Source organism: Ambystoma mexicanum, chromosome 11 (genome assembly GCF_040938575.1).
Source record: "Ambystoma mexicanum isolate Mex_15411 chromosome 11, UKY_AmexF1_1, whole genome shotgun sequence".
Taxonomy (NCBI): Eukaryota; Metazoa; Chordata; class Amphibia; order Caudata; family Ambystomatidae; genus Ambystoma; species Ambystoma mexicanum.
The window spans coordinates 1,451,764,343-1,451,787,360 of record NC_090934.1 but is presented as its reverse complement, the minus strand read 5'-3'; the positions used below and the strand labels follow the sequence as shown (position 1 = coordinate 1,451,787,360).

At 47.2% G+C, this 23,018-nt stretch overlaps 1 protein-coding gene across 3 annotated transcripts in view; it reads right to left on the bottom strand.

Moving 5' to 3' along the window:
* Positions 1-23,018, bottom strand: part of MTFMT (mitochondrial methionyl-tRNA formyltransferase) — a 99,746-nt gene that overhangs the window by 60,337 nt on the left and 16,391 nt on the right. For all 3 annotated transcript variants that reach the window (XM_069625097.1, XM_069625099.1, XM_069625098.1), the window contains 3 exons: positions 11,492-11,614; positions 10,859-10,961; positions 10,110-10,185 (listed from right to left, as the gene is read on the bottom strand). In XM_069625097.1, coding sequence (XP_069481198.1) covers positions 10,110-10,185; positions 10,859-10,961; positions 11,492-11,614 — 302 coding nt within the window. The remainder of the gene's footprint in view (positions 1-10,109; positions 10,186-10,858; positions 10,962-11,491; positions 11,615-23,018) is intronic.

Here is a 23,018-nt window from a genome sequence, read left to right as displayed (position 1 = left end):
AACAGGTGACGCAATAGACGCAGTAGGGACTTTTCCGGTTCCTGTGGTGTTTGTCTCTTGGCCTGGGAGTCTCCAAATGCAGAGATTATTTCTCCTCTCTCTGTTTTCAATATTGTCCACTTTAGACCACACCTCTCGGTCCCTGCGCTCGAGCTTCTGCAGTCACATCTACACCTCCATGTCACCTTTGTCTGCGGTGCGAGTGCTCCAGGGCTTCCACTCAGTCCTCCACCTTTGTGACTCTGAGCGCACCCAACAAGCCTTGGACCTCTGCCCTGAATGCACATAGTTATAGCACAGCGTGTATGTCCTGCTGTACACCCCCCACAACCCCAGTCTACTCCAGCTTTCCCTGCAATACTGCTTTTCCTGTCTGCTGCGCACCTCCCGATTCCTCCGCCGCACTGCTCCCCCTTCAGAACAGTGCACAGGTCTTTCCATTGGCACTGGGTACTGGAGCCCTCTCCACGACTTTCCTCCCAGATCTTCTCTTTTGCTGGCTTGTCGTCGGTCCCAGCCCATGGTGGCAGAGCCTGAATTTTACCTCTGCCCCCCTAGGCACCTGGGGCGCTGCGGCACCTCTAGGTATGTCCGACAGATCTTGTGGGCAAGGGTCCCCCTCCTGCCTCCCCAGCAAGTCCCGGGATCCCATTATCTTCTCCTTTGCTGGGGGTGACCACAGCCCACTGCTCAGCTCTGTGTCTGGATCCCTCCCTGCTCGCTTCTGCGAGCTTGCGCCGGCAATGGAGTGGTGCTGGGGGAGGGGTGTCTGGCTTGTCAGCTCCAGGCCCCCTTTCCCTCCTTGGAACAGTGCTGGCGCTTCCTCACAATGATTTCTATGCGGAGGGGCGCAAGCTGCTGCGTTGTGCGAGTGGGTTTGACTTACTCACCGTTTCTATGTGGCTGCAGTGTTGCGTTGGGGGGAGGGTTGCCTACCGCCTCCCAGTCTTTGCAATGGTGCTGGCGCTTTCCCACTGTTGTTTCTGTGCGGGTGGTGGAAGGGGAGACGGGTGCCTTAATAGTTTATGTTGGTGGGTCTCGCCCACTCTCCGGTCTCGGCAGGATCGGTTGCCACAGTTTTCCCTCTCCAGCTTACTGCACAATTGAGAGGGCACTGGTGCCCCGAGGCTCTTTGCCGGCGTTACCCGGGTCTGGGTCCACTGGTCTCCACTAGCCCTCCGGGACAGTCCGCCCTGTTATCGGTTGCTTTGTCTTGCTCACAGGGGTAGTCTTTTTTAACTTAAGGGCCTGTCCAAGCGCGGGGCTCCATATTCACGCGCCCCCTAGTGGTCTCCCATTTGGAGATTTGAATGCCAAGGGAAGAGATTTGAAGGGAGAATGAGTGTACATATAAAGGTCGGGAATGTGTGATGGTTGAAGATGATGGTGCAGCAAAATAGAAAACTGTCAAGAGACACAAAGAAATGTAAAGAAGACCCATAAGGAGACTGGAGCAGTAATCCAGACTGCTGAGGGCAGGAGTGGAAATCAGAGGTTTCTGGGGAAGGTAGGGATAGAATTTATAGGGGTTAAGCCTGGCAGTAGTAGAAGTGGAAGCGATAAAATGTTAAAAAATATAAAATCACAGTGAAAGAGGAACATAAGGTTACATGCCATGTGGAAGAGGAGAGGAGATCCGGGGTAAAACAGATAGGCAAGCAAAGAGGGAGGGTAGTTTGATAGGCATCACTTCCATTTTTGAGGAGTTACACATCAGACAACACAGGGCCATCCAGTGACAGGCGGCAGAAAGTTTGCGATGCAAGAGTATAGCTCAGGGTTATAGAAGGTTGCAGAAGATGATTTGGATCTCATCAGCAAAATCGGTGGTAGAATAAGTCAAATGAGAAGATTAGTTTGCTGAGTGAGGTGTTGTAACATGCAAAAAGGACAGGAAGTGACACATACATTTCAAGAAAAGAAGCCGGCGATACCAGAGATTTGTTTTTTGATTGTCATACATGTTTACAGTCAGAAAAGAGGAATATGATGTGGTGGTTGGTAGTGCCAGCACGTGGCTGGGATGCAACATGCAGAGGGACACAATTTAAGGGTTTAAAAGGGCAGAATATCGTTCAAAATGTTTTTTCCAGGTTTGCCTACAGTACTGCCAGTTCTGGGAATGCAGAATAACTGCCATGTGCATTGCACAGTGACCGCTGCACATTCGGCGCAGTGGCCCTATGAATCACGGCTGCCATACACTCTCTTAAACTTTGATATCGTTAATGCCATTTATTCCATTAGTTACAAAATTAAATATACAAAATTTGACAAAAAACACAAAATAGCATTACAGGTGAACAAGCAGAGCTCCATTATCCATTTGTCACTAACCTTTCCCTCCTTCCCCCCTCTCAATCGGGCTTCCGACCTAAACACTCCCCTGAAACTGCTCTCACTTATGTTCTCAACTCCCTCCTCTCCGCTCCGCTCGATACTCTAAACAATCCTCTGTCCTCATCCACCATGACCTCTCTGCTGCCTTCGACACCGTCAATCACCCTTTACTGCTCAACACTCTTTCTTCCTTTGGTTTCAAAGGCTTTGTTCTCAACTGGCTCTCCTCTTACCTCTCCTCCCGCTCGTTTGCTGTCTCCTGGGGCGGTCGCACCTCATCCATGCTCCCCTTGGATTATGGCGTACACCAAGGTTCAGTTGTTGGCCCTGTCCTATTCTCTCTTTACACCCCTCTCCTTGCCCTTAGCTCTTCCTTCGGTATTTCTCACCATTTCTATGCTAATGACACCCAACTCTTCCTCTCCTCTCCTGACCTCCACCTTAAACTCTCTTCCTGTCTCACTGCCATAAAAAACTGGATGTCATCCCGCTTTCTTTCCCTCAACACTGATAAGACTGAAGTCTTATTTTTCCCATCCAACACTCTTCCCCCTCCCTCACCTCTTATTCACTTTCCCATCTCTAATCTCCCCATCTCTGCCCACGCTCGCAACCTAGGCATTTTCCCACATTTCTCTTACCTCTCGCGCCCGTCGCTTCCACCTATTCAACATTCGCAAAGTCCGCTCCTCTCTCACCTTCCACGCCACTAAACTTTTAATCTCCTCCCTCATCTTCTCTCGCCTCTTCTATTGCTCCTCTATACTCTTTGGACTCCCTGCATCTCATCTTGCCCCTCTCAAATCTCTCTATCAGTCAGCCGTCCGTACCCTATGTCTCCTTGTTCCTCACGACACCATTTCCTTACCTTGGTTGGCTTCCCTTTCACTCCCAACTTAAATTTAATTTCCTCTGTCTGGTCTGTCTTGTCTTTAAATCTCTCCATGACCTCGCTCCCCCTTATCTCTCCTCTCGCCTCTCTTTCTACACCCCTTCCTGCTCCCTTCGTTCTGCTGATCTCTTCCTTCTCACCGTCCCACCTTCCCCATGTGCCTCTTCCCATTTCCGCTCTTTACAGCTCTTAGCCCCCCTGCACTGGAACGCCCTACCTCTCTCTATCCGCTCCATCCCCACCTTTTCCTCCTTCCGTGCTTCCTTGAAATCTCTCCTCCTCCATTCCCCACCCTTATACCCTATACTCCCCTCTCATTCTTCTCTCCCTTCCCTCACTTCCTCCCCTACTCTCCTCTCCCTACCCACTCCTTTCCCCCCTTTTCCTTACCTCCACCTCCTTACGTATTCACCGTTATACCCATTCTTCCCCTCCTTTCCCTTCCTTCCCTCACTTACCCTCACCCGTTAATTGCTCTACTTACTGTTTTACTGGCTTGAATCATGTTTTGTAAACTGCTTCTACTATTATACATTTCTATATATCTTGTTGTTATAATGTACAGCGCTTTGGATTAAACCGCTTTATAAACACAATAAATACAAATACAAATTATTACCTTGCAAATATTTGTTAGCAACTACATCTATTGTGATAGATTCCTAACAATTCATAAATATAAGAGAAAAAGAGTATGATGCAAAGATACATAAAATATTTACAAGGTGCTATCCAGCCCTACAGTTAAGGGGTGGACCGGCTACTTTTACTCCTTAAAAATAGGCAAATACTCTGAAAAAATAAAAACAGTGAGTAAAAATACAACAAAAAATACGAAACAGACATGTAGGAACGTGTGCCTCCGTTTTCACTCGCACAGCTCAATGAATAGTGTGTAGTATCACAGGAAGAAACTACTGTTATAACTGCCTGATCGGAAGAAGCAGACTGTCATGACCCACAGGACGTTCCCCTTTTGGTCTTCCTGGTCCTTATCGCAACGTACCTTGCATTCCCCGACACTCGCATCATGGCCGTCCAGCGTGACACGCCTTATTCTACTAATAGACCGCACCCCCGCGGCTCTGCGCGTCTCAATGCTATTGCCAAGTAGCGATCAGACGTGTGCTCCGTAGTTCGCAGTATTGCTTTCCTGGTTCCTAGCTTTTCTACTTCCATTCCTTGCCCCTTTCCCTTTTCCTCTTGCTTCCTGGACTTGTGCGCCATTAGCACATCTTCTTCGTTTCCCGGATTGCTGCATCTCGGAATCTTAAACGCACGCTGGAGTTGGAAGAGACTCACTCAGCCTTATTCAAGTCCAAGTCTGTCCGCAAGAAGACACCCCCCACGGAGTCCAGCAAGGATCGGTCTCTGGTGAGAAGGGGGGAACTCCGTGACAGTTTGAGACGCCAACCGACCGCACTCGAAGTCCACATGGAAGCGGCCGTCCAGGACCTGATGCGTGGTATGCAAGAATTAACCACTGAGGTGCAGAATTTAAAGGCAGAAAACGCTGCTCTCAAGCAATTAGTTCTATCCCGTGATTCAGCCGCAAAAGAAAGTGTGTTGCTGGGCGGCATTGTTGACAAATACGATGGCTCGGCAAAAACCCTTTGTGGATTCCTGGACTCATGTTTAGTTCAATTTACATTTAAGCCCTATTACTTTTCCACTCCCAGGGCTAAGGTGGGGTTCATAATCTCTCACCTTTCCGGAAATGCTTTAACCTGGGCTACACCCCTAGTTAACTCCGGCAACGCTCTCCTAGATGACTACGATAGTTTCATACGGGCCCTAAAGACCATGTTTGATCGCCCTGAGCAGGTCTTTAGTGCCCAGGAACGCCTCTTAGACTTTCAGCAGGGATCCCAGGATGTGCTCACTTATGTAACCCGCTTCAAGCAATTGGTCAAGGAAGCTGATTGGTCTCCGGAGGCAAGTTTTACCCTTTTCAGGAGAGGACTAAATGAGGAGATTAAAGATGAGTTAGCCAGAGTGGCCCGACCAAACTCATTCCAGGCTCTTATGGACCTTGCCATGCAAATCGCATCCAGGAAAGACAGGCAGAGAAGAAGAAATCTAGGGGAACCCCCCCCCAAAGGTGTCCTTTGAGAGTACCTCCAAATCTGAAGCAAACCCTGGATCAGTCACCGAACCGGAACCCATGCAGATAGGGGCCTTCCATGGACCCATATCCCCGCAAGAAAGGATGAGAAGGATTAATACGGGGTTGTGCATGTATTGTGCCTCAGACAAACACTTGGTTAGAGAATGCCCTATGGCACCTCTTCGGCGTTCGGGAAACGCCAACTCCCGATCCTAGATGGAGCAGGGCTTCGGGAGAGAGAGGTTTGCTCCACATCAATTCCATCCTTGAACTCTCCTGGACAAAACAATCTAGTGATACTACAGGCCTTCCTATCAACCTCCAGGAATAAGACCTATCCCGTTTTGGCCTTGGTAGACTGCGGGGCTATGGGAATATTCATTGATCAAGATTGGGTTTTTAGTCACCACATCCCATACGAAACACAAAGCATCATGCAGCCAGTGGAAGCGATCGATGGAAGACCCCTCACTTCGGGGCCCATAAGCCTGCAGACCAAAGAGATCCAGCTTTCAATTAACCACCACCAAGAGCGGATTCGATTCGACATTATTAAGTCAGCTCATTACCCCATGGTACTGGGCATGCCCTGGTTACAGAAACACAATCCGTATATCAATTGGACAGCAGGATCACTATTCCTCGGCTCAGAGTTTTGTATGTCTCACTGTCTAATCCTGGATCCCTCCTTGACTCCCTCCAAAGAACCACCAATAGACCATCAAGCACCTCTCATGGTTTCCAATATCGTGCAGGTTCCTAAGGCCTATCAGGGATTTGTTGATGTGTTCTCAACTGCCATAGTCCATGCCTTACCCCCTCATAGGCTTGAAGACTGCGCCATAGACACGGATCCCTCAGCAGTGATTCCTTTTGGCAGGATGTTCATCCTTTCCGAACCTGAGAAAAAGGCCCTCCGAGAATACTTGGATACCAACTTTGAGAATGGCACCATAGGACCTTCAAAATCTCCAGCAGGAGCTTCATTGTTCTTTGTTCCTAAGAAGAACACTAAGGAACTCAGACCCTGCCTCGACTATCGTGGATTAAATTAATGCATCCTCAAGGACCGGTACCCTTTAACCTTAATCTCGGATATCCTGGAAGCGGTCAGAGGCACTGTGATTTTCACGAAACTGGAGCTCCGAGGTGCCTATCATTTGATTCGTATCCGGGAAGGAGACGAATGGAAAACAGCATTCAGAACACCCTTTGGTCACGCCCTTTGGATTAGCTAATGCCCCAGCAGTCTTAACGTTTTATGGACAGGGTGTTCTCAGACATGCTATTCCTCTTCGTCATCGTCTACCTGGACGACATTTTGATCTACTCCAAGGACCTTCTAAAGCATGAAGAGCATGTAAAGGCAGTACTACAACGACTCCGTGAACATAAACTCTTGGCCAAACCCGAGAAATGTCTGTTTCACGCTGCTTCTGTTCATTACCTAGGATTTATCCTTGCTCCAGAGGGAATTGGCATCGACCCTTCAAAGGTAAAGGCTATATTATCCTGGCCTGCTCCCACGTCCGTGAAACAAGTTCAATCCTTCCTGGGGCTTGCCAATTTCTATCGGAGGTTTATACCCACCTTCTCTGAGATTGTTCAACCGATTGTTGCTCTCCTGAAGAAAGACACCCCCCTTTGTCTGGTCTATTCCGCAAGATAAGGCATTCCAACTCTTGACGACAAGATTTACTCAAGCTCCCATTCTTGCCCAACCCGACATTGATCGACCATTCCTTGTGGAAACGGATGCCTCTAACTACGCCATTGGAGCGGTATTGAAGCAAGAATTTGAGGATAAGCTAGAACACCCCATTGCTTACCTTTCACGAACCCCGACTCCCTGGATCACAAAACTTGATTGCGGACGCCTTATCTTGACGGCCTGACTACGAAACTACCAAAGATAAGGCCTATCCTAAGATGTTTCCCCACACGATTTTTGTAGCCCAAGCAGTCAACCTCCTGGAAGAAATCCGAGTACAAACCCAATCCTCTGAACTCTGGAAGAATATTTCAAGAAAGAATCAATGGAACCTGAGAGTCAAGGAAGGATATTTGTTCAAGGACAACGCTCTGCTCATTCCTACACAAAAGTTACAACAAAGAATAATAAACCTCTGCCATGATACCCTTCACTGCGGACATCGTGGCATCACCAACAGCCTCCACCTCATACAAAGACAATTTTGGTGGCCTAAAATGAAGACTGACGTACAACTATACGTCCGAGCCTGTGCAATCTGTAGTCAGAATAAATATGACAACAAGAGGCCGGCGGGTCTTCTGCTACAACCCGCACTGCCAACAAGGCCATGGGAATTTATCGCTACAGACTTCATTGTGAAATTACCGCCTGCCAGAGGGTATACCACCATCATGGTCACCATTGACTTGTTCACTCATACCGCTCATTTCACACCCCCCTCAATAAGCTACCATCCTCATCTGAACTGGCTGGAATCTTCCTGGAGCACATATTCCGCCTTCATGGACTTCCTTCCAAGATAATTTCCGATCGAGGACCTCAATACGTCTCACAATTCTGGAAACACCTCTGTCAAATATTAGGAATCCAAGGCACTCTTTCATCAGGTTATCACCCTCAAACCAACGGGGCCACAGAACGTGCTAATCAGACTCTGAAACAATATCTTCGATGTTTTGCTACTAAGGTTCAGGATGACTGGTCGCTCCGGATACCCGTGGCTGAATTCGCCTATAACAATTCCGATCATTCAGCAGTTAAGACCAGTCCCTTTTATTGCAGCCAAGGATTCCATCCATCAGTTCTGCCCTCTGTTCTTCCACAACCCACACCGGTACCTACTGTCGACTCCTGGATTGAAACACTCATCAACATACATAAGAGAATGCCAGAACACAGACCAAGAGATATGCGGATTCCTGAAGAAGACCCAGGCCTTCTTATTCAGTTGGAGATCAAGTCTGGTTGTCCTCGAAATTACTACCCCGACATCTACGGCTAAACAAATTGCCCCCCTGTATTATGGTCCGTTTTCCATCAAGGAAATTATAAACCCAGTCTCATACCGGCTCAAGTTACCAGAATCCTGGAAAAAGATTCACCCAGTTTTTCACACCTCCTTATTAAAACCTTACATTCAATCCTCCCGGAAATCCTGCAGACCCACTCCTGTGGTGGTGGACAATCACCTGGAATATGAAGTGCCCAGAGATGCGACTCCAGGTATAAACAGGGTCAGCTTCAATATCTGGTTGAATGGAAAGGATATCCCCCCAGTGCAAGAACTTGGGAACCACTTTCTAATCTGAATACCCCTCGACTGCTCAGAAGATACCACCTCATACACCCAGGCAAACCTGGAAGAACAGGTTTTCGGAGGAGGCATGCTGTCATGACCCACAGGACATGCCCCTTTTGGTCTTCCTGGTTCTTATCGCAACGGGCCTTGCATTCCCTGACACTCCCAACATGGCCATCCAGCGTGACACGCCTTCCGCGGTCTATACGTTGGACGTAACGTATTCTACTAATAGACCGCAGCCCCGCGCGTCTCAATGCTATTGCCAAGTAGCGATCAGACGTGTGCTCCGTAGTTCGCAGTATTGCTTTCCTGGTTCCTAGCTTTTCTACTTCCATTCCTTGCCACTTTCCCTTTTCCTCTTGCTTCCTGGACTTGTGCGCCATTAGCACATCTTCGTTTCCCGAATCCCTGGATCCCCGAGTCCAGCAAGGATCAGTCTCAGGTGAGAAGGGGGGGGGGAACACCGTGACACAGACATGTACCTGAATAACTAGGTGCAAAGAAATAATTTGACTACAGAAACATTTCCGTTTTCCAGTTAAAACATGTTTACTCGCTTATGAAATGCTCCCATTGGGAAAAAGAACTTACATTTTTACTCCCTAACAAAACAAAAACAAACAAGAAAAAGAATTTTACTGCCAATTTTTAAAAATATGGAGATGCTATCCCTTCAGCTACAGTGCAAAAGAGCAGGCTTGTGGGGCACGGCTCTAGGTAGACATACCACCTCGACATCTCTAAAATGATAAGTCAAAAAGAGGCCGGACCCTTTCCTTCCAACAAAGAACCCAACGCAGGCGCACCCCTGCCATTATTCCCATAATTGAGAATGGCTTCCAAAAATATTGTAGCCATGAGAAGAGGGTAGGAAATCAAAAGTGGGCTTCACCAACCGGGATCGCCCATGCCTGTGTAAAGTGACTGAGGGCTTTCTTTAAACTATTTGGATCTGGGTATATGGCACAAGAAAGGGGTTGAGTTCTCTTCAAAGCAGCAGTGTTGACCAACACTCTAGTCCTTCACACCAGCTCTGCCCTAATCATGCTCAGTATGTCTTTTTTTGCCATTATTAAAAGTAGCTAACATTTCTAGCTCTACGTCATCTTTATACAGTGCCTCTACGGCTTCTGGCTTCTCTGAGACTTCCTGCATTGGCGATTAGTGGACACTCTGCAGACAAGTTCTCTTTTTTGCTAGGACTGCATACTTCTAGCACTGCCAGGCAGTTTTGCTTAATTCACTCCCCAGCAACATCTTGGGAGGCAAAGGCCTTCATTCTATGGGTATTCCCCTAGAGAACATTAAAGTATTTTCAATTTGTTTTTTGGGTATATAAAAATAAAAAAGGTAGATTTAATCATTTGTAAAAGAAACACTTTGTACAACCTTTCTGTGGGGAGCTGTGAAATTAAGGTGATATTCGATAACCTATTTATTTAAAATATGTATACTGTAAAAGCACAGTAGTTACCAAAAGTGGCACCTTCCTTTGGCTGTTCTTGCTTGTTTTCTAAAGTCTTAGGTAGGCTCTTCAGAACAGAGATCAGCTGCAAGGAAAAGAGAAAATAAGCAGGATGACTAATGGGACAGTCTCTTGGAAACCTTCGAAGAATATCTGTCCCAAACTACCGAGCAAACCAGGCATTCACGGCTTGTACTTTATGTGCTATTCTTTCAATAGATTAATAGAACAACCCTTTCAGAGGAACACATTTCTTGATCCAATGACATTTCAGGGAAATTGAACAAGGAGGGTATTTAAGTCCTTGTGTAATGTAGTAATGAGTTCCCATGCAAAAAGACTATAATCTTTGTCCAGTGGTTTCAGATTCTGCACGGATTTAAATATTAACAAGTGCCTTTTATGGGCGTGGTAATTATATATATATATATATATATATATATATATATATATATATATATATATATATATATATATATATATATATATATATGATAGATATAGATAGAACAGTGCAAAGACTTCACGACTGGTTTTAATAAAAATGCATTCAACCAAACCCTTCCAAAAAAAGCCTATTGTTTAATAACCCAAGAAACACTTGGACACTAGTCTGAAAAGCTTCACAATTATGCAATGCACAATCCCTTCAGAGATACACATGGTATTACAGTTTTCATTAGGGCAACTGTAGATTGGGTATTGGAGAGCACCAAAATTTAAACGGATCAAATATGTAGGTTTCTCATTCAATTTACCATTTCAGCTCCCACTTTGGACAACAGCGACTCCAATTCCTTTGCTGTGCATTGTGATGGGACAGCAACCTTTTCCTGCCTAAGAATTGGACCCACATCAAACCTAAACAAGGACAGGAAAATACTTTCATTTCTATCTGATCGAGTCCTCAAGTAGAGTTCCACACAGAATATTCATTTTGTTTGTTTGTTTATTTGTAAGGCGCACCATACCCTGGAGCATCAGGGCGCACAACCTATGACACGTTGCTCTCGATCCTACAAGGTCAATAAATCACCCCAAAGCAGTTCACTGATACATAGACAGTGGGCAGAGAGAGGACAGATTCACCATACACTAAGGCCTTTGGATGATTTGGGGACTATGTCAAGTGAGGTCTACTGCAATGTAGAAAGTGTGTGTGCTCAGAAGTCTGCTCCCTGCTTCTTAACCATTAACATACTCTGCATGTTCTCAATTCCCCTCTCAACTATTCTCAAGTCCTCGAGTTACCTCAAGGAGGAAGTATCAATACAAGTTACACATTCAGAAAGTAGGTACATTAGTCCAAAATGCCGAGGGGAAGTGTATATCACAGAAATCTGAAAACCCAGATGAAGTCGATCATGCTAATCTACATTCAAAAGACTAACCTTTTAGGTCTAATTTGCATTATGGTCACTCCAGTTTCCTGGTCACCATTCAGTATTGTGTGGATGATGGGAGCAGGACCACGCCAGCGGGGCAGGTAGCTGGGATGCACATTCAGGATTCCGCTGAGAGGGAACAGTGGGGGGAAAACAGTCATTGTAGGACATATAGTGGATCCAGGCGTTCAGCAACATAGATCATGGGAATGGATAAAGATTTCAAGTTGCAAGCAACTAGCCAAGCATAAAAGGTAACTCGGCCCCTCAGTTGCCCACATACACACACTGTGCACCATTTCTTACTTGCCCATAGCAATTATCACGTTCCAATCACTAGCAGCAAGTGTACGTTTTGAGGCGTGGTCAAAAGGTCTCATTGGAAAAGAAAGGTCTGAACAACTACAATTGTAAAATTGCCACAAGAAGACAAATACGGATCTTGACTGGTGAAAATACCACTAAGGGTTTAAATTAAAATCAGGGAAAAATGCAAATATATCCATTAAGAATGCTTATGTAAAATGTAACTAAGTGCACTTGATGCAATTATGAAACTTGAGTTGATTTAAGAATTAGGCCTCAATTTAGCTGAGCAGGTGAATCCATACTGCTACTTTCTTTGGAGATCCATGGAAATGGCAGGTCTCCTTCCCTGCTTCCTCGCCTGAGGCTGTGAGCCTTCCTACATCTATCTTGAGGTATCTACCCAATTTTCATACTCTTTGGGCATTTTTGTGCCATTGTGGCAAAAAACGCTGAAAAATTTGAAATAAATGAATGCATTAATCTGTGAGTCAATCCAATTGGTTTGGATGCACCTTAGTGCCTCCTCTGTGCCCCGTGTGCCATTTCCATTTCAAGAACAACTTGCCCAGCTGGGGCCTGATACCTCGCCCTCCTCATGACCTTTCTAAAATGGCCACACCTTCCACTGCAATAACCAGGCACCTTCTGGTGCTCAGTGACCCGCCTCCTGATTGGCTGGGGCAGTATTCTTGTGCTGAATCCAGGGAGCCTGCAGGCGGTAGCCGGCCCCCTTCCCAAGGCCCTCTACTAAGGCCTCTGGGACTCCCTGCCTGGCCCTGTGAGGGCTGTGTGGGCCCCCTGCTATGATAAAGTTTTCTGTCTACACCACCATCACAATGATCGTCCTGTATAACGGGTAAGCACTCACTCCTTTGCCATGCACAGATCTGGTGTTCTTTCTCTTCACACATTATGGTCTGCCATATAACCTGCCTTGTCCCATTTGCTCATCCCTGCCCAGCGTTGTTGCCACTACAAACTTCTGCCAGGACCTGCTTATTAATTCTGTGGTCTCTCACACTGCAATACTTTACTTTTGTCTGTAGATCCCCATCTGAACTTTTACACTGATGCCAGCACCCTTCTTCACAGTGTTAATGAACTTTGCATCTCAATGTTCCTCATTCTGATTAAACACTGCATTCACAATGTATTTCTTCCCCACTACTCGCGACAATTTGCTCTGACTCTTGAAGCCTATTTACTTATGCTGTTTCTGCTCTGCCTGAAACTTGAATCTTGCTGTGTTTTAATCCTGTGCATTGAGTTTTCTGCTGCATTTTAGTGCTTTGCTGGAAATTCGAATTTAGATGTGCTTTTAAACCTGTGCATTAATTGTTTTCAGCAGTACTTTAGTGGTCACCTTGGCCAGGTACCTGAAACTCTTCTGTGCATATTTTGTTTAAAAATCCTCATCTGTGCCTGTTTCGCTGCTAGGCCGCCTGGTGAGTTACTTGTGCACTGTGCAGCTCCCCTGTCGGACCCTCTGCCAACCCCCTACTCCTGCTACATGGCACCCCCCCCCCCACATCTATTCCAACTGCTATTTTGTTACCTATTCTACCTCTCTCACGAAGTCTGGAAGAAAAAAAAGCTTTTTAAAAAAGCTCTCCTGACCTCCAATCCAGGCCTGCCTATTGCCGACACCTACATCAATGCTCCTTCCAGGCAGACTATTACCAACCTCCTCTTTTCTGTCCCCTCCCCGGAACAATGGACTCCCCACCTGGTCTTCTCACTCACCCCTTTAGCCTCTTCACCCATTAATGGTGGCCCTAGATGGAAAGTACTTTTGGCATACCGCTCATCCTCTAGGTGCATCATTCACGTCTATTACAATGGCACCATCATGGCCCAAGGTTCCCAACCCGAGAGTACCACGCCCTTGTACCCCTCCTCGGAATACTTTCAAAAGGTGGTAATCGGCTTCAATTGGCTACTCTTAACACTCGCTCTGCTGTCAAACACTCCTCTGACATTTGTCTCCTTCTTGGAGACTTTGACCTAGACGCCCTCACCAAGACGCGGTTTAATGCCAGATCTGTCACTGCTTTTGACACTCTCCTTCCTGTGGACTAGACTACAAAATCCTTTCCAAACCCTTCACCCTCCTTTCCCCTCATTCTCTGGCCGGCCTCCCTTGGCTGTCCTCCGACCCCCACCTGCGAGGCCAAGAACCTCTGGGTCATCTTTGATTCCATGCTTTCCTTCTCTGCCCACATCTTTGATGACTCCAAAAAGTCAAACTTCCTACTGCACCTCCTCAGAGGTACCTCTTCCTTTCCTCTCCTTCCCCCAGAAGCTCACTGTCTTTGGAGCCCTGGTTCTCTCTAGGTTGAACTACTCTAACAGCCTCTTTCTAAATATTCCTGCCTCTACTCTCTGTCCTTTACAACTCATCCAGAACAGGACTGCGAGACTTGTCCTTGGCTTCAAGCCATGGGATTGTATTTCTCCAGCTCTGAAATCTCTCCGCTGGCTCCCAGTGGACGCAAGGATTAAATTCAAACCCCTCTGCATTGTCGCGCTCTGAAATACTTTTGTACGAGCGTGATATAAATGAAATATATCATAACCAGCCTGGAGGCAGCATGGCCCCAATTTTCCCTGAGTGGGTCCCTGCCTCCATCATTCCTACTCAATCCTACCCTTCCTTTGAATGCCTAATCTGTAGGCTCGGGGTCTCTCCTACCTCCTTACTCACCATAGCCACCATCTACAGGCAGCCCCGGCCCTATCTCTCTCTTGCTCTAGAAATGGGCCGACCTCACCTCCTCCCTCTCGACTACTTCTTCCAAACTCCTCCTCCTCCTAAGTGACATCAACATCCTCCTCGACTCTCCTGAATCAGCCACCTCACAATTCCGTGACCTCTGTGACTCACTCTCTCTCTCTCTCTCTCTCTCTCTCTCTCTCTCTATCCTCCCCTCTGGTCCGACCCACTCAAACAGACACACTCTGGATGCCTTCATCTATGGAGACATCCCTATCTCTAACCCGGTCACCACCACCCCTCTCCTTGTCCGACCAATCTCTCCTCTTCTCCTACTTGTGGCTCCTCAGCCCTCTGCCTGAGCCTCCCCTGCATTGTCAGCCTCCTTCACTGTCATTCGACTGATAAAGCGAGTCATCAGTCGTTGCCTTTGCTTCCACCCTCATCTTCAGTCCCACCCCTGGCTTCTGACTCCCCCTCTGACTTTGCCCTCTCTATCGCTAACACCCTTGACATTCTTGCCCCAGTCATGAGGATCTGCCTGACACCTGCCTCCAAGTGCAACAGCTTGAATGACTCGGATTTAGCATCTCTGAACCATAAGTGCAAAGTTGCTGAACAGAAGCAGCAGACCTCGGGTTCATCCTCTGAAACTGGCCTGTTGCCTGCTCCAAAAGCAATATCATTATTTTTTTATTTTTTTTTTAACTGCTCCAAGAAGAGGGCCCACATGCAAGCCCACATCTGTGGAACTATTAACACGGCCAAACGTTTTAAAATCTGCAAGGAACTCGCCAATTAAACTGCAGTTTCCTCCTCTCTCCTTCCCTCCCAAGCCCTCTGCACCGACCTGGCCTCCCATTTCACATCTAAATCTCAGGACATCTTGTCCTCTCTCTACCACCCCCACTCCCACTCCCACCACCGCTCTCCTGCTTCCCTTGGCCCTCCTGCCCATAGCACCTAAAGAGGTCTCTAAAGTTGTCAGCTCTATGAATGTCTTATCCATACAGGTTATCCCCTGCTCGTCTAGAACCATTAAGGACAAAATCCCCTACTGGTCTCTGCCACGTTAATGTTAAAGGATACTTGTACCGCACACTATCACCACAACTCTGAAAAAGGGAGCGGGGGTGAGTTAGTGGAAATGAGCTGGAGAAGTGCAAGATAGTAGTGAGGTGCTGTTGGCAGCCTCAGCCCGGTGGGTCCGTTGGCTGGGCTTGGGGTGTTTTACGGTCGGTAGTCATGTGCTTTTGTGCAAGTCTATGTGTGGTTTGTTTTGTTGTTGCAGTGTAGTGAAGTTTGTGCGGTTTGCTGCGTTAAGGCTTGTGGTTGTGTTTGTTCGAGTTTGAGAGGTGTATGCAGAGGAGTGAAGTTGTTCGTGGGTTGGTTATTGATTCATGATTGCACGCTAGGTCCAGGCTACGCAGGAGAGTCATATCTGTCATTGAATTGCTTTTCTATCTAGAGGTGGCGCCTGCTAGGCTAAGGCATTCCCTCTATGTGTGCACATGCTAACATTCACAATTCTATCCAGATGCGACTCAGGCTAGATTGTGGATTCCAACTAAGTGAGGCACATGCTAACATTCACAATTCCATCTAGATGTGGCGCATGCTAGGCTAAAGAATTCCCTCTATGTGTGCACATGCTAACATTCACAATTCCATCTAGATGTGGCGCATGCTAGGCTAAAGAATTCCCTCTGTTTACACATGCTAACATTCACAATTTCATCTAGATGTGGCGCATGCTAGGCTAAAGAATTCCCTCTATGTGTGCACATGCTATCATTCACAAGTCCATCTAGATGTGGCTCATGCTAGGCTAAAGAATTCCCTCGATGTGTGCACATGCTAACATTTACAATTCTATCCAGATGCGACGCAGGCTAGGTTGACGATTCCAACCAAGTGTGGCACATGCTAACGTTCATAATTCCATCTAGATGTGGTGCATGCTAACGATTATTACACCTGTCTGAGGTGACACAGGCTGATCTTGACCGTTCTCTATAAGTCAATTAACATTGGCTTTGCAGATCTTCCAATGGTATATGAAGCGCTATATAAATGCCACGTATCATAACATAACAGTATGTTAGTGTGTAGCGCAGTGCTACATTTATAGTCCAGCCAAGAATGTATTTCGGTTGGTGGTCATTAATCTCTTTAGTGTGCATGTTGTAATTTTATGGCAGTCAACGTTATGGAAAGTTAAGATAGAGGGCAGGGGCTTTCTAGAGTAGAGTGATTGTTCTACCCCCCCACACATGCCACTCTTACAGTTTTGTTAGTGTCTGTTGGCTTCCCCCGCTTCACCTGCGGGCACCTGCTGACAATTCTTGTAGCCGTCCTTTGCCTTGGGGCCCTTAGCCGAAGGGGCTGCAACGGGCAGGGGGCTGCAAAGGGCAGAGGGCTGCCCTGGAGGAACCGTTAAGGCCAGGGAAGCAACCAATCTTGGGTGGGCAAGGGCTGGGAGGCAGGATTTGGGACAGGGAAACACAGGGGAGGGAGCCAGGCTGCAAGCAGCACGCAGGGCCCTGGGGGCTACAGGGTGAAGGTCCAAGATTTCACTGGGGCCAGAGGCCTCCAGGGGACTCACCTGCTCACCGGGGGACGCCGGATGGTAAAGGCGTGATCCCCTGGTGCAGCGAGCACAATTCTCAGTGCCTGAGTGCAGGTAACCAATCACGGGTGGGGGAGGGCTGGGAGGCGGGATTTGGGACGGGGAAACACAGGGGAGGGAGCCGGGCTGCAAGGCAGCACGGGGGGCGGGGCCTGGTGGCTACAGGGCAAAGGCCCAAGATTTCACTGGGTCCAGGGGACCCACCCACTCACCCGGGGACACCGGATGGTAAAGGTGTGATCCCCCGGTGCAGCAAGCACAATCCTCAGTGCCTGAGTGCAGGCAACTAATCACAGGTGGGGGGAGGGCTGGGAGGCAGGATTTGGGACGGGGAAACACAGGGGAGGGAGCCTGGCTGCAAGGCAGCATGCAGGGGCCTGGGGACTACAGGGCCAAGGCCCAAGATTTCACTGGGGCCAGAGGCCTCCAGGGGACTCACCTGCTCACCGGGGGGACGCCTCTCTGCTTCTCTCTGGGGTGTTCCCAGTCTGTCATTTTTTGTAGCTGCATTCTTCTAACATGCTGCAGGTGTGCCTGGTCAATTAGATATGCCTGACCATAATTAGGAAGACTTGCCTGACAGCACAATGTTTGTGAGGCAGCTTGAGGGGGGGGCAGGGGGAGGGGGGGAATGCGTGGCTCAACCTAGTACACAAAGCCCCAAAATAGCTCAGCTAGAACTTGCCACCCCTTCACGCCCAACAACTAGATGGATAAACTATAATACCAACAACATAGGACAATCACAGATGTGGAAGAAATGCAAAGATTGAGAGACTAAAACCAACCAACCCAAAAGCTCAACTTTCCGCATACATCTCTCACACAGAAACCCACACAACCACTTCTCCGCACAAACTTCACCACACCGCATCAACAAACAAAACATAACCTGCAACAACAGCACATGAGGACCCACATCGATAAGATAATCGCACCCTAGCTCAGGACACCACCGCTCCCACTTTCCTACTCCCACTTTACCCTACTAACCCCCCTTCTTTATTTGCAGATCCGCTAGAGCGCCTGGGGACCAATGCCGTTGGTGACGGTGCACGGTACAAATACCTTTAACATTAACATAACATACCACATGCACCGATTTGTTCCTATGCTCAAGGGATCTTTTAGAAGGGATGTCGCCATTAATATTGGGGTGATATCTACCTCAGATCATGGAGATGTTCCACTAAAACAGAGTGATTTTGAAATACAAAAATGGCTACGGAAATGTGATACCTCGAAAGGAGACATTTGCTGACTAGCTGGGAAACGAGATTACATATTTTAAAGAGGAAAACAGAGTCAGTGCCAAGTAGATTTACATTATGGGATGCTTTAAAGTCTGTTATTTGAGGTAGATCAATCAGGTACACCATGAAAATGAAAAAGAAAGTGAGCATTTAAAATCATGACTATAGAGATTAAAATAGGCAGAAATGAAGTTTGAAACTTTGTTGTTTTGACGCTGCTTTGGATGTCTACTGAGAAGGCTAAGTTCTCTCCATGTGTGTTGGACAATGTGTATTCCATGAGGAACATGCCAGGTTTGAGTACTAAGCTGCTTTAAACTGATGCCACTCGGGCAGCTCTTAGTATGTGCTTGATCGATAATGGTCAGTATTCATGGCTGCATTATGATGCCTCGTTATGGCACAATCCTGTGCTGCACATTGGGAACAGAACTTTATATTGGTGTAATTGTGTCTCGAGAGGGATACCAGAGATGGGTGATGTTTTGAGTGAGGGGCGGATGGTGTCTTTTGCTTCTCTTTGTAGTAGGTTTCTACTGGGAAAGAGTTAAGGAGGTATACAGACCTCAAGGCCCTTTTAGTGCACACTAGGTATGCCGATGCTCCACTAGAAGCTAGGCCGGCGGCTTGTGGTTTGACTCATCTCCGCGTATGGTCTCCACCTTCCTTAAAATTATGCCTATAAATCCCTCATATGTTGACTCCTGGGAGAAATTCAGACAGGCATGGGGCTAGTGAGTTGGAGCTGGATATTACTGTCAAGGAAAGGGACTGTTAAGGGAGGGTGTTAGGTCAAAGTTGGACTTGACCTGGCGGCTCATCCATCACAGAGTGTGTAGGGTGATTGTATTCGACACTGCTGCAGATGCATAGATTGGGTTTGTTGGACAATGATTCTGTTGGGGTTCTGGTAGGGAGAGGGGTACGTTGTTGCACATGTTGTGGGATTGTTCCAGAGTCAGTAACTGTTTAGTAGATGTGTTGGACAGGTTGGATGTGACTTTGAATATGACATTTTCTGGCCTCAGGCGATTTTGCTGTCAACTAGTGGGAGATGTGGGGGTTGCCCATAGATCTGAGTATTGGTCATCAAAGCCTTGGTGACGGCGGCTAAGCAGGTCTGGAGAGTATGGAAGCCTAGGGAAAAGCTGATGGTAGAGGGCTAGTTGGCCAATTTACCGGATAAGAAAATGCTATGCTTCTAAAACAAGATCAGGAGGACTTTTACTTGGACATGTGGGGGCCTTTTAATGATTTATCTGGCAATGGAGGGGACTCTGAGTTGTGTGTGTTTGTTTTGATGTCTATGAGTCGGTTTATGAAAATTTCTGTTTTTTTCTTTTTCAATCATTGATATGATATGTTATTAATATCGCGCTCATACACAAGTGTTTCAGAGCGCAACCAAGCAAAGGGAGGGTAACAAGGGAGAAACAAAAACAACGATCTTACTAGGCCCAGTGACATTAAGATCGCGCAAGTGCATGGAAAAGGGAAAATGAGCAAAGTGCGTGGAAGGGGAGAAGTGTAAACTGCATGGCAATGGAGCGAACAGAATAAATAATAAGTACAATAAATAAAGGTAGTTAAGAGTGGTAGTGCAGCCAGCAAGTGGCAAGTGCATGATTAGTCAGATAGGGTATATCTGATAAGTGCAGAAGAAAAATGGGGGACTGTATGGGTACAGATAGAGATCCCAGTACAAGGGGTGGTCCGGAGGCAGTGCAGGAGGGAATCAGGGTGAACAGGTACGTGGGCTCGAAGGACAGAGGGTGGCCAGGTGCACGGTGCTAAGAGAAAAACAGATTAGATGGGGAGAAGAGGGGCAAAGGGAGAAGCGAAGAGGAAGGTCTCGAGGTGCTTCAGGAACCAGAGAGGTTCTCCTCAAGTTTCCAGGTGGCCGGGAGGCTGTTCCAAAGGGAGGCCCAACCAAAGACAGATCTGCCCCCAGCTCGTTTCTTTGAAAAACGACTGATCCTGAGGGAGTTAGAAGTAGAGGAGTGAAGCACTCGAGACGGGAGGTATTTACGGAGGGATAGTTGAAGGTATTTTGGACACAGGCCCCAGAAAACCTTGTGGACGATACAGAGGGTTTTAAATTTAATCCTAGAATCCACTGGGAGCCAATGAAGGGATTTCAGAGCTGGAGAGATACGATCCCAGGGCTTGAGGCCAAGGACAGGTCTCGCAGTCCTGTTCTGGATTGGTTGTAAAGGGCGGAGAGTGGAGGCAGGTAGATTTAGAAATAGGCTGTTACAGTAGTCCAACCTAGAGAGAACCAGAGCTTGGGAGACAGGGAGTTTCTGAGGGAAGGAGAGGAAAGGCAGAGTACCTTTAAGGAGCGGCAGTAAGAAGTCTGACTTTTGGAGACGTAAGAGATGTGTGAGGTGAAGGAAAGCGTGGAGTCAAAGATGAACCCGAGATTCTTAGCCTCGCAGGTACGGGAAGGAGGAGGGCCAAGGGAGGCCGGCCAGAGAGTGAGGGGAAAGGATGGTGAAGGTGTACCAATGAGGAGGATCTGTTATGTCATGTAATCTCGGATGTCATAACTGTTGTCATATGCTGCACAACAGGGGGCGAGTAGTTAAGGTGGCTTTGCTGGAATGTTCTGCTGAATTTCAAGGGTTTTGGTGCATTATATTTTATCCTAACATCTCAAATGTTTTTTCACTGAATCTCAAGGGTTTTATTGCAATGTACTGTTCACCTTAAATGTTTTCAAATTAAATGTTTTTTCAGTGAATTTCAAAAGGTTTTGTTGTCATGCATTTTTCACGTTAAATCTGATCACCTTAACTCTGTCCCTTGGGCCCAGGTACCTGCTCACCCTGCCACCCCTTGCACTCGGGACTGTATCTGTACCCATTCAGTCCCTCACCCCCCTGACCCCCCCACCATTTTCCTCTTTTACTGCACTTATCAGACTTAACCAGTTCTGCTACCATAAACACAGCACTTGCCACTTGCTGGCTGCACTACATCTGTTTAATGCCTCCATTATCTATTTATTTATATTTATTATTATTTATCTGTTCTCCTTTGCTCCGCACTTTCCACTCTCCCCCTTCCATGCACTTTCCCCCTTTCCCATGCACTTGCGCGTTCTCAATGTCACTGGGCCTTGTAAGATCGTTGATGTATTCTCCCCTGTTCCCCTCCCTTTCCTCATCGCGCTCTGAAACACTTGTGTATGAGCGCGATACAAATAAACTATCATATCATATCTTAACTGAGGTTTGTTGACTGAAATTCAAGGGTTTTCTTATACTATAGTTTCTTTGGGTCCCCTTAGCCACATCCATTGTACAAGCTGCACCAATAGGTTTCTTTGGGGGCCACGAGCATTGGCATTCGCCACTGTACATGGTGCACCATAGCCATGGCCTTTCGATCTTGCCAAGTGCCCACGGATGTGTACATGTTGAAGGAATACGTCCTCACAGGCACTCAACATGCGTCCCCTTTTTTTCACATGCCCTCAATGTTTTGCCTCCGTAGCCCTCTCCCATTTACGCCCATCACACATTGCTTCATGTGGAATTTTCTTCTGAGCGCATCTTCTTGCGAAGTTGCTGCGATAATCCTGTGAGATTCCTGCAGTCTTCCCCAGATAAATCGAAAATGTTTTATCCGTAACTGGCACCCCAACCCATCTCCAAATCCCGAACTTCACATGGTGTCTTCTTTCCCACTCCCGACCTCTAACCTGATGAGATGGCTACCGTTATTGGTATTTATGTAGCACCTACAGCCAGGCTATCTAAGTGCTGTCGTTCAAACAATAAGTGTTCCCCTCAGAGTGACTACATAAACAGAAGAGTTATGAGTCTCTTTGCAAATTCGAGAAGGTTATTAGACCAAGGTTATTGGGAAGTTCATTCCAAAGCTTGATGGCATCCTTTTTTTTCTCCCTAAATAGCGTTTTACTTTAATTGCTTGCATAGAGCAAAAATTAAATAAATATGGCAGCTTTTCATTTCTAAATTTATAGGTTTTAAGGAGCCGGGGGGACCCCCCCACCCACCCGTCTGCCAAATATTTCAAAAACGATTGGACGGATTTACCCCAAACCAGTCAAGGAAATTAAGTCAAGCTTTGTACTATTTGGAGGCGCACAAAATGAAGGTGACATTTACTGCGCCCAAGCAGAGCGGGGGTTGCAGCAGTGTCCCCCGCTTACCATTTCGGAAAGCGGGGCCCACGTAAGAAAAAAAAAGAAAAGCCCCCTGAGGCGTCAGCTCCAACCCACGTTAGTGGGAGGAGCTGACACGGCAGGGATCGCAGAGTACGGGTGGCACACTTCTGCTAGTGCCGCGTAAGGTAAGTGGAGTGGGGGGGTGGAGAGGGGTAATGCAGGCCAGGGGAAGCGGGCACAGTGATCCATATGATCATTGTGCCACGCCGTAACTGGTGTCAGCATTTTTGTCCGTCGCAGTTACAGGGGCGCAGTGATCACATAGATCCATCCTTCAAGTCAAATATTATTCGCTTCTTATAGCCTCTCCACTGCAGAGCACCAAGGTCAAACCTTTGTGAGCACAATAAATAGAACGTGAAGAAGACACAATTGGCAACTATAAGTACTGCACACACACAAGACAACAAATAAGGGTATAATTTACATGGGGA